This window comes from Neofelis nebulosa, chromosome 7, assembly GCF_028018385.1.
Source record: "Neofelis nebulosa isolate mNeoNeb1 chromosome 7, mNeoNeb1.pri, whole genome shotgun sequence".
Taxonomy (NCBI): domain Eukaryota; kingdom Metazoa; phylum Chordata; class Mammalia; order Carnivora; family Felidae; genus Neofelis; species Neofelis nebulosa.
Genome location: NC_080788.1, coordinates 50,512,097 through 50,524,545, shown reverse-complemented (window position 1 = coordinate 50,524,545; position 12,449 = coordinate 50,512,097). Strand labels below are relative to the sequence as shown.

General features: G+C 38.3%; 1 protein-coding gene across 6 annotated transcripts in view; it reads left to right on the top strand.

Moving 5' to 3' along the window:
* UNC13C (unc-13 homolog C) overlaps positions 1–12,449 on the top strand; it is a 614,642-nt gene that overhangs the window by 577,431 nt on the left and 24,762 nt on the right. For 3 of the 6 annotated variants that reach the window (XM_058737680.1, XM_058737682.1, XM_058737679.1), the window contains one exon: positions 10,536–10,553. The exons of the other annotated variants lie outside the window; for them this stretch is intronic. In XM_058737680.1, coding sequence (XP_058593663.1) covers positions 10,536–10,553 — 18 coding nt within the window. The remainder of the gene's footprint in view (positions 1–10,535; positions 10,554–12,449) is intronic. 6 annotated transcript variants of the gene reach the window in all.

The following is a 12,449-nucleotide window of genomic DNA, read 5'->3' as shown; positions in this document are numbered from 1 at the left end:
AAGCAATTATCCTTACAGTAGTCAAATGTTTAAACCACCCAAAACACATCGTTGTATATACTACTTTTTAAAATCTCCTTTAGGTGGCCAGTGTTTCATCATTTAGACAGTAAGAACTTCTTCCCTACTTCTAGTCAAATTCTGTGGGCATGTGTTAAGTCTATTTTATCTATGTTTCTGACTCTTTGGAAATGAAGGACCTCTGGTCTTCCTGAGTCTTACCTATAGAGTAAGGGAAAATATGGTCTTCTCATTCTTTCTTTCTTGCCTATCCCTAACCATTGCAATTCATTGCAATGGTTATGAACCATTGCAATGGTAATGAACCATTACCTTCATTGTAATCTGAAGAGAACAATTAGCTATACTATTTAAATTAAAGACAATGAAAAGATTAACTTCCTCCTCTGCTTTTAACATGATTGAGTGATTTTTTAAAAACAATCTGTACTGTTCATTTATTTTTGAGAGACAGAGTATGAGTGGGGGAGGGGCAGAGAGAGACCGAGCCACAGAATCTGAAGCAGGCTCTGAGCTGTCAGCACAGAGCCCAACATGGGGCTTGAACCCACAAGCCATGAGATTATGACCTGAGCCAAAATCAGATGCTTAACTGACTGAGCCACCCAGGTGCCCCTTGAGTGATTATTTTTGTTATTAAAAACAGATTTCATAGGTGTAAGCTAGCAAGCATATGGTCATTTATTAACCCCTTGTTCTACTAAGTGCTTTAGCCAAAAAGAATAATGGGTACCATTCCTATTTCAAAGCAGTCTTAATTCACCAGAGCATAGTAGGTAAGCATGGGACTAGAAGAATGTCATTTCAAAGTAGCACATATTAGTGTGGGAACATAGTAAGCCCCGGACTGTTCCTTGGTCTTGTTAGAGTGAGGTCTCTCTAAATCCCAAAAGAATAGAGTTGTTATCCAGGGAACACTGTGTAGTAAAGCAAAGTCTAGGGAGGGATATTCATGGAGGCCTATGATTTAGAGAAGAAAAGGGGATCTTCTATGAACACAAAATGGTATCACCAAAGGCAAAGAGATAGCAACAAGCAGGCTTTGTTCAGGGTAAGAGGCAACAAGCCAGATAGGCTGGAGCAGAAGGTCTATTTGGAGAGCTCAGGTAGATGAGATTACATAATAGGAGGCCCTTTACATTTCTTCTCCATATAGTACTTTCATATTGCTGAAGGCAGAGTAATTATAACACCTGAATACTCACTACAATTCACTTTTTTGGTGGCTTCTTTTTTCAGGTGTTTATTGATAAACAATAAAATAAACTGAGTTATGGAACATCTAATCAGGTTTTTATCTATTATATAAAAGAAGCATTTTTCTCTTAAAAAATCATCTATTTTATAACTTAAGAGAATTCATAGTTTGATCATTTATTCATTCTTGGGACTGATGTAAGCTAAGTTTTTATCATGGATCAAGCACTATACTAGATGTTGGTAACACAGCAATGAATACTTCAGCCCCTACTGTCAGGTAATCTATACTCTAATAGGTTAGATTAGATTAAACTACTGCTTTCTTTCTAGCAATTAATTCTTCAATTCCAAAGAACACCTGGCATGTCATGCAATGGATAGGAGTAAAATCAGTCAAATAAGTGACAAGCATATTTGATGATTTCTATGCCAGGAACCCTGCTAGATGTTACAGAAAATCCAAAGGATAGTATAATTGGGTTTCTGACATCAAGAAGAAAATCTCCTGGGAGAACTGGCCACACACAAAATTACTGGATAGTCCACACCCAGGACTAGCAGATCATTACAGGACAGGAAGAAAACAAAGACAAAAAGCAGGCAAAGTGGTGTAGCAACAGTCTTATTTGCATCAGTGTCTCCTACAGGCTACTCATAAAAAGTAACTTTGACATTCATTGACTAGGTCAACAGAAAAATGATCCAGATATTCATCTCACTTCCCTCCTACCTCTACTCCCTAAAGGAGTTTTATCAGTGCTGTTGAATTTAACAAATCACCCAGGTGTCAGCCTTGGGCCTCCACCATTCATCTAAGACCTGATCCCCCTGAAAATGAAGAAGTGGAAGTAGAAAAAGACAAGGAAAGAGTGAAGGTGAGAATGGCCTAGTCTTTACAATCTATCGCAGTGATTTCTAGTCATCCCCCTCCCACTGTTCCACCTGAGAAGAACAAAAGGACTGACTTGTACACTCCCCCCCCACTTCACTCTTCTTGTGATCCCCTAGTCATCCCCCCACTCTTCTATTTCTGCCCTCCTCACTAGCATCTTCTGTCACTGGTTCACCCTGGCTTAGACTCAATAGGAAACCCTTTTTCCATCAATTAACAGCTATTGAGAAGAGATCAGCTTCTTCACTGCCTTCAAAGGACCAAGAAAGCATCCAAAGAAAGCAAAGCTCTAAGTGGTTTCCATGGAGCTTTGCAGCCTAGAAATATAGGAGATAGCTTTCTTTCTAAACACCTTAATTATCATAATAGCTCTTTAACACACTACTCAGAATAATAAACACAAATGTTTCTAGTTTTTTACAAGAATAGATTAATTTCACCAGGCTGAAAGGGAGAAGGTTAAGAATAAGGAGGTTAAGAGTAGGAAGAGACTCCTACCATCCCAAAGCAATCTCATAGAAATGAGACACTAAGAATATAGGTTAAGTGGGCACCATCATTCTAATGTCAAGTGAGTATTTTAATGTTTTTATTTTTAGATGTATTATCAATGGATCTCATGGTTTTTAAGTATTTTTATACCTTCTAACTGTAAAATAGATATAAAGAACTTCATAAAAAATATAAAGACAAAATCAAAATCAACACAGAGGGAAAAACTGAGAGCTTTCCCACTTAGGTCAGGAAGAAGACAGGGATGTCCACTCTTGCCACTGTTAATTCAACATAGTGTTGGAAGTCTTAGCTTCAGCAATCAGACAACACAAAGAAATAAAAGGCATCCAAATCGGCCACGAGGAGGTCAAACTTTCACTCTTCGCAAATGACATGATACTCTATATGGAAAACCCTAAAGATTCCACCAAAAAACTGCTAGAACTGATTCATGAATTCAGCAAACTTGCAGGATATAAAATCAACACAAAGAAATCAGTTGCATTCCTATACACCAACAATGAAGCGACAGAAAGAGAAATTAAGGAATCAATCTCATTTACAATTACACCAAAAAACATAAAATACCTAGGAATAAATCTAACCAGAGAGGTGAAAAATCTATACATTGAAAACTATAGAAACTTTTGAAAGAAAATGAAAAAGACACACAAAAAATGGAAAAAGACTCCATGCTCCCGGATAGAAAAACAAATATTGTCAAAATGTCAAAATGTCAATGCAAAAGCAATCTACATATTCAATGCAATCCCTATCAAAATAACACCAGCATTCTTCACAGAGCTAGGACAAACAATCCTAAAATTTGTATGGAACCAGAAAAGACCCTGAATAGCCAAAGCAATCTTGAAAAAGAAAACCAAAGCAGGAGGCATTACAATCCAAGACTTCAAGCTGTACTACAAAGCTGTAATCATCAAGACAGTATGGTACTGGCACAAGAACAGACACTGAGATCAATGGAACAGAGTAGAAAACCCAGAAATGGACCCACAAATGTAGGGCCACCTAATTTTTGACAAAGCAGAAAAGAATATCCATTGGAATAAAGACAGTCTCCTCAGCAAGTGGTGCTGGGAAAACTGGACAGCGACATGCAGAAGAATGAACCTAGACCACTTTCTTACACCATACACAAAAATAAACTCAAAATGGATGAGAGACCTCAATGTAAGACAGGAAGCCATCAAAATCCTCGAGGAGAAAGGAGGCAAAAACCTCTTTGACCTTGGCCGCAGCAACTTCTTACTCAACACGTCTCCAGAGGCAAGAGAAACAAAAGCAAAAATGAACTACTGGGACCTCATCAAAATAAAAAAATTCTGTATAGTGAAGGAAACAATCAGCAAAACTAAAAGGCAACCGACGGAATGGGAGAAGATATTTTCAAATGACATATAAGATAAAGGGTTAGTATCCAAAATCTATAAGAACTTATCAAACATAACACCCAAAAAACAAATAATCCAGTGAAGAAATGGGCAAAAGACATGAATAGACACTTTTCCAAGGAAGACATCCAGATGGCCAACCGACACATGAAAAAATGCTCAATATCACCCATTATCAGGGAAATACAAATCAAAATCACAATGAGATACCACCTCACAGCTGTCAGAATGGCTAACACTAACAACTCAGGCAACAACAGATGTTGGCGAGGATGCGGAGAAAGAGGATCTCTTTTGCATTGTTGGTGGCAAGGCAAGCTGTTGCAGCCACTCTGGAAAACATTATGGAGGTTCCTCAAAAAACTAAGAACTACCCTATGACCCAGCAATTGCACTACTAGGCATTTATCCAAGGGATACAGGTGTGCTGTTTCGAAGGGATACATGCACCCCCATGTTCATAGCAGCATTATCAACAATAGCCAAAGTATGGAAAGAGCCTAAATGTCCATCAATGGATGAATGGATAAAGAAGATGTGGCGCGCGCACACACACACACACACACACACACACACACACACACACACACACAACAGGGTATTACTTGGCAATCAAAAAGAATGAAATCTTGCCATTTGCAACTATGTGGATGGAACTAGAGGGTTTTATGCTAAGTGAAATTAGTCAAAGACAAATATCCTATTACTTCACTCATATGAGGACTTTAAGACACAGAACAGGTGAAAACAAGGGAAGGGAATCAAAAATGATATAAAAACAGGAAGGGGGACAAAACATAAGAGACTCTTAAATATGGAGAACAGAGCGTTACTGGAGGGTTTGTGGGAGGGGGATGGGCTAAATGGGTAAGGGGCATTAAGGAATGAACCCCTGAATCATTGTTGTACTCTATGTTAAGTAACTTGGATGTAAATTAAATAAATACATAAATACATAAATAAATAAATAAATCTCTTGGCTAGGACTGGAAAAAAAAATCAACAAAGAGAACTTTCCAGACACTGCAGAAGCTTCTCCATATGCCCTGTGTCAATTACACACCCATCATCCTTCCACAGGAACCACTGTCCTTATTTTTGTAATTGATTCCCTTGCATGTCTTTATAGTTTATACTGAAGAGTATCTTTAGACATTAGAGTTTCATCTTGTCATTCCTTTTAATTTGATGGCTTTTAAAGCCCTTTAATTTATGAGTTCCTCCTCCATCTCTTTCTTACCTTTACAATTTATCTTTTGAAGAATATGGATTGCTAGATTGTAGAATCTCCCAGTCTGGATTTTCTTGATTGAGGATGTAGCAGGTGATTCAGCATATCCTCCTATATTCCTGCAAATTGGCCACTGGGTCCAGAGGCAAGGCTGGACTTCAGTTCTATTCCTTAGGCCAAAGGACAGGTAGAAGCAGTGTGGAGGGTGCATGGGGCTAGGTTGCTCCTACCCTTAGGTCCTTACTCTGTTCCTCATGTACTCACCTGTTCTCAGATTGGGCAAATCCTCTCCAAATTCCAGTTGCTATCTCAAGTTGGCCCTCAGGACCTTCCAGTAAGTACCTGCTGGCTGTATTGGGGTTTTCTCATTCTCAAGTCTGTCAGATGTCCCCATCTCCAGTTATTCAAAGGCCTCATGGCTGTTGGTGGTGCCTCCTGCATCCATCCTCATATTTAGGGGTTCATAGGGCTACCTTGGCACCTGTTTCATGGTAAATACTTTTCTTAGGTATTTGATTTCAGTGAGTAGTTTCCCTTATGCCTTTTGTGTATTTAGGAAGACCCCAAAATTAGACTGCCACTATTTCAGCCATCTCCCCAGAATTCTGTTAGTGATTTTTTTTATCATATAGGAATAGAATCTTGAATTTTTAATGAGAAAAATATTTCATATTCAGAAAAATGCTTTACTGGAAACTTTGGAAGAACATACTTATTATATGTATTAAGAGATGCTTATCAGGTTGTTTATCATTCCAAAGTTACACTGCTGTCAAAATCCTGTTTGTAGCATTGCACTCTTTTTTAGCCATTTACAGGAAATATTTTTGTTGCTAATATTCCAGTTATCTGTAGACATTGCTACTCCAAACTCTTTCACACACAGATGGTAAAGATACAAAGGACTTTTCTGTTTAAATAAACCTCTTGAAAGCTCACTCCTGAGCATGACTTTTCTCTGACTTCCTGAATACAGCATTTCCACTGTCTTTATTACCAAATCTAAGTGCTCATTCCTACTTATTCTAAATAGGTACTATGATCTCCCCTGGCCACAGAGGTTCATACCCAGATTTCCAGACCTTTGATCTACTTCTGATGCTTTAACCCTCTCAGCTTATTTATCTGAGACCTGGAGCCCTGCCCATGTCTTTATGGAGTTGGCTTTGTCTTGATCCTACGCTGGACTGGCCAGCCCCCATTGTCATCAATGTCCTGGCATTGTATACACCTTATGGTATATTATAATGTGGTCTGATTTTTTCTGATATTATATAATACTTTCATGTGTTCTTTAAACATCTCTAAAAGTAAAAGTGGTAAAGAATGCATAGTTTCCCATCACATAGTTAGGCTACACTGTATTTAACCATGCGCCTAACATGAGTAGTAGAATGTTTTCAATTATTTTTCAAGAAAAGCAACTACAAGTTTGAAATTATATTAATTTTTAAACAAGAAAAAAGTCACAGCTGCATCACTTCCAAATTTAGGCCCAGATTTGCTTGTAGACACTTTGACTAGGGCAGTATAAGTCTTTTGGAATCACTACTATCTCTATCCTTAAGGGCTTCCCCTGACTCTCTGATTCTCTGGAAGCTCTAGTTGCAAATCTTGATTCCAGAAAATAAGAAGCCATTCCTGTGAGGGAAGAGTTCTCTCCGATCTTTCATCTCTAAAACCCTCCTTAGAACACAGTGCTTCTCATTCAATACCTCCTCTTCCATTGCCAACACAGGGCAGTCCTATGGCAGCAATGTCCTGGAAGACAATGAGTTGCTAAATCTAAAACAGCTTTTTTTCTCTATGTTGAGATGAGTAATGTCCTTCAAAAGATGCTGCATCAGCAGGGAAACTTGGCATGGGTTAGGATTCACTGCCTGAGACACAGGTCACAACACCTGCTGGGTAGTGAAGCTGGAGGGGGAGGCCATGAGACAGGTCACAGAGACTCAGGTCAACAGAGATTCCAAAGGAAGAGTCAAACAATCTGCCTCCAGTGCCTGTCAGGAAGACGACATATTCCATCCTTAGGCTGAATTAGATGCTTGAGATCTAAGAGGAGTCACTGTTGGAGGAAGGGCAGCTGAATGGTACAGAGTAGAATCACTGAAATTGGGCCTCAAGGTTCAGCTTCTGAACCAGATGCTAGAGGAAGCCTTCCCTCTTTGAGCCAGTTTACACCTAGTCTCAGTGCAGTGTCCTCTTTTGTGTTCCCCAAGTCCCCTATCTTTCCTGTCATCATAAAAATACCACTAGTTTGTGAGTGCCTGTCTACTTTTCCATCTCTCCTTGAGCCTATGAGCTCCTACAAAGGTTTGTGTACCTCACTTAGGAGCTGCTATACCTGTAGTTCCCAACCTTGGCAAACCTAAACCACCTGTAGAACTTTTAAATAATACAAATGCTGGAGCTCTACCCCAAATATTCTACGGGCTTGGAATGAAGTCCACATCTATGCTTTATAAGTCCCCAGATGTTTCTAATGTACAACGTGAGGGGTGGGAATCACGGACTTAAACCACTTTTAGTGTCTAAGATATAGATGCCCAGTAAATGTTTGATAGATTCCTGAATGAAAAAATAAATGCATGACTCAATGCCAGTTTCAATCAGTTAGGATGCAGCTAGAACAAGGCAGGAACTCGTCTGACCCATGTAACTCCAAGGCTTAAATACTTTGCAAGCAACAAGCTCCTTCTCTTTCCCCTGATTAAGGGGCAAAATTCAAGAACATTTCTGCTGAGTGTAAACATTATTCATGGACAGTGGGTCACTGTTGCCTGAAACTGCTAATAATGAGTTTTTGAAGACAGGGAGAATAAACCAGAGCTGGTTGCCATACCATGGGCAGAGTTTGGTCTTTCTCTTCTTTGGAAAGCAAAGGGCATCTGCCTATAAGACCATTGCATGTCATTGCTGGGCTACCTGTTTCCCCTGTTCTGAGATGTTTTAAAATTTTATTCTACTGTAAAAAGTACATTTATTAAGCAAATATATTCTATAGTTATGGGGTATTGTAACAGAAAATGCAGCAGATTATATTTCTCTGATTCTCTCTCACACAGTGTGGTTGAACCATCTTGCTTTTCAGCACAGATTTGAGCAAGGATTTAAGGCTTAGAGTTTTATTCAGAATGAGAATACTTTATGACAAACCTTATAAAGTTTTGCAAGTGTTCACAAGAGACATTATAATTTCAAAGAGTCTGTTTACAAATTTAAGAATGTGTGTGCTCCATATTCAGTCAGTAGCTCATGTCCAACTTTGCGTGTCACTCAAATATTACCATAGGAATTACCTTAGGAATCTCATCAACAATCGGGGGAACGTAGAGAGTCGCTCTTGTCATTTTGTCAGCTTTAATTTAAAAAAAAAAAAGTAAACTTTACTAAAATGACTTACCTAGACCCAGAGTTCTGAATTCATAAGCTTTTGGAGAGACTGAACTTTAGAGATGTTAGCCACTAGCATTTATTATGTGCTAGGCACACTACTAAGTCCTTTACACTGTTTGACCTTTGAAATAACACTATGAAGTTAATACTATTACTGTCCCATTTTTTCATATAAGGAACCAAGGATGGAGAGATTAAGGAAATACTCAAGAATCACACCCTGAGTTAGGAGCTGGATGGCTCTGGCATCTGACTCCAGACCCTGTGTTCTTGCACCTTCTCTGTATTCCATTACTGAGCCCCTAATAAGTTCATGCACTGGGGGAAGGCATAGCAGTTATAGAGTAGCATCTATTAATGTCCTTTGTCTTTAGGAAGTTTATAGTTTACTGAATTGGAAATATAAGCATTTTGTATGTAAATAACTTTTAAAAATATTAAAAACTTTAAAAGAATTATAACTGAAGTTGTGTAAGAGGAGAGACTTTCCTGGTGGAGGGGTCAGGGAGGACCTCATGAAGAACATGGCATTTGACTTCAGCCTCAGATCCTGGATGGATGGATGGATGGATGGATGGATGGATGGATGGATGGATAGATGGATTTTTAGGGCAGTGGTATCCAGTTTTATGGCAAATTCTGCATTATGAATGCAACCAGTGGTTGGCTCTGACAGAGATCTAATCCTAAATAGTTTAAACAAAAATGGGAATGAATTATAAGAATGCTGTCAAGTCTCAAGTTGGAACCAAACCACAGGGCATAGGGATGTACTGGGCCATGGAAATTACTAGAAGCCAGTATTTACACTCCTTCAGAACACTGTCTCTTATCTGTGTTTTTCCATGCATGCTTGCCCTTTATCAGAGTCAGATTTAATGTTTTCTTTAGAAAGATAAATAATTTTTAATGTTGTACACAGCCTGGGAGTTCCTCAGCATTGTTTGAACTTACGAAGTTTTTAGAATGATATAGTTGTAAAGAATACAGTTTGGGGGAATTATTTCTGAGGCCCTTTGCTTTTTGTTTTTTTTCCTGATAGCTTCAGGCAAAGAGTTGATTTGGTAGTTTTATGTGTGTTTACTTCAAAATTTAAAATCCCCTCAAAAATGCGTATTCTCCCTTCTTTAGAAAAAAATTATCTTCACTTGTCAGACGAGGTTCATAGTTTCTGCAAGAAAATAAGTATTACCGAAGAGTAGATGTTTAATACTGCTTCAACAAATCTAAGGCTTAAGTTAAAGCTAAAATAAAATCAATATATTCCAGATACAGTAAAATCTTGGATTGAGAGTAATTTATTCTGCACATGTCCCACAGAAGGAGCAAATATTTCTAATAAATTTTAATTTGATAAATGAGAGAAGTCTTGCAATACGAGTAGTACATGACACTGAACATCACATCATCACAACTGAGCCAATGGTTCTTCTCTCTCACTCTCCGTGAGATTATGGGTGATTGTCTCCCATGCTTAGATGCTTGGTCTCAGGTCATGGTATTTGGCAGAAATCAGTGATTTTTCAGTATGTTGGAAGGTGCCCTCAACTGGCACTAGTATATTTTTTGTCACCCCAAAGCACCTACAGACAATCCTAGACTTTTTCCACAAAAGAGTAAGCTTAGGAATGCTTTGCTTTGTTATGGGTCAGGCTGCCTGCAGATATAGACCCTTTCTTCTGCTGCCTTTATTGCCTCTTAAATTAGATACAGTATATGACAAGAGTTTATTAATACTGTACTGTAGTCAACATCCATGTGAGTGTATATAATGGCCCCCATGCAGAAAAGATTCCATTGAGCCAATAGATAGCAGTGATTCTGCAGTGATAGTGAACATCGTCCTACACAATAACCCTCCTCTCTCTTGTCTCCCTCACACCAGCCACAAAGGTTTTCAAAGGTAAGTGCAGATTAACTTGTTTATTTACCTTCATTTGTATTCTCTTTATTACTTTGTATTACAGTATTGTAATCATTTTTATATGAATATTTTTGGGTTGTAGAATGAATCATATGAGTTTCCATTATTTCTTATTGGGAAATTCACTTTGATATTCAAGTGCTTTGGATTACAAGCATGTTTCTGGAACAAATTATGCTCGTAAACCAAGGTTCTACTGTATTTGCCTTTATAACAACTCATTTTTTTGCTTTAAATATGAATTTTTTTTTTTTTTTAATTTTTTTTTCAACATTTTTTATTTATTTTTGGGACAGAGAGAGACAGAGCATGAACGGGGGAGGGGCAGAGAGAGAGGGAGACACAGAAGCGGAAACAGGCTCCAGGCTCTGAGCCATCAGCCCAGAGCCTGACGCGGGGCTCGAACTCAGGGACCGCGAGATCGTGACCTGGCTGAAGTCGGACGCTTAACCGACTGCGCCACCCAGGCGCCCCTAAATATGAATTTTTACAACAAAAATTAAATAGATCATCTCACCCAAATTAAAATTAAAGAATATAGAGGAATTAACGTTCATAAGCACCTAATACTTGGTAGACAGTGAGTTCAGTTAGGTTACCTTTTATCGTCCTAGTATTATAAAATATATGTGATTACTTGACTTCCACAGATAAACTAAGTTTCAGACGTGGTAAAATGATTGCCAAGACCACAGCTAATAAATGCCGCAGCTAGGATTCAAACCCAAATCATTCAGGTTACCAAAATACTATCTTCAAATACAGTTATTTATGTTAATATTTTATTCCACTTATCTGAAGGTAGGGAATGCAGTAACATCTAGAAGACTGGCAGGTTTTATATAATAATTATTACCAAATGAAGAAATTATTATTTTTAAAATCTGTACAGTAACCCAGTTTTTACATATTCCAGATTTCAAAGTTTTATTTAGTGATGTGTAATGATCAATAAGCAAAAAAGATAAAAAAAAAGAAGAAGACGAGGAGGAGAGAAGTCACAGGGGTGTTCTTGCATTAAGTTCCTTGTGTTCACTCTATCTGCTGAAAGTGGAACCATATGTATTCTCTGTTTCTCTTCTGACAAATGTTATTTATTCTGTCCATTACATTTCCTTCTGTCTTGTTATGTTATCCTTGCTGCACTACATTAGATTAGACCACTTCTTGATGAAAAGGTCAGTGCCATGTATTACCAACTCTTGTCGCCTTCTCTGCAGAGGAGTTAATTTGTGTAGGCACGCCTCCTGTGGCGTAGCTGCTCCAAAGTAATGGTGAAGTTATGTTTTACTATTTCAACACTAGTCTCTATTTCTTCCATTTTTGGCCTGCAATAAAGTCTTCAATATGAAATGAACCTTCACCCTGTGAGCTACTCTTGGTAACTGTGGTCATCTCTTGGGTCTTTGCACTGTTATACCTAACAAAGCTGATTTTTTAATGGCTTTTACTGCTGCTTGAGAATATTCTGCTGGGTGAGCATTCTTGACTGATTACCGTGAGGAAGTGAGCTCTATCTTCTGCTGTCATCCAGGTATCTATTACCGGATCACTGTGAACACGGGTCTGTCTAGCCATCAATGCATATTACTAATTTTCCTCTCAACACTGTTCAATTACTTGCTCACAGGCTGCATTCAGCAATTTGTTCATGATATCTGCTTGGTGGGGTAGATAATGTGCTGGTCAAAATGACAGCCATGTCTGCCAAGTGTGTACTCTCATTGTTAGGGAAAGCACAGGATTCTAAGTCTGTGAACTGAACTCATCATGTACGTTTTCCTACTCTAAGCTTCTGGTTCTTTTTATATATGGAAACATTTTAATTAACAAGTGGTAGATGCTCACTAAAAACAAATCAGGTAATATGAAAGT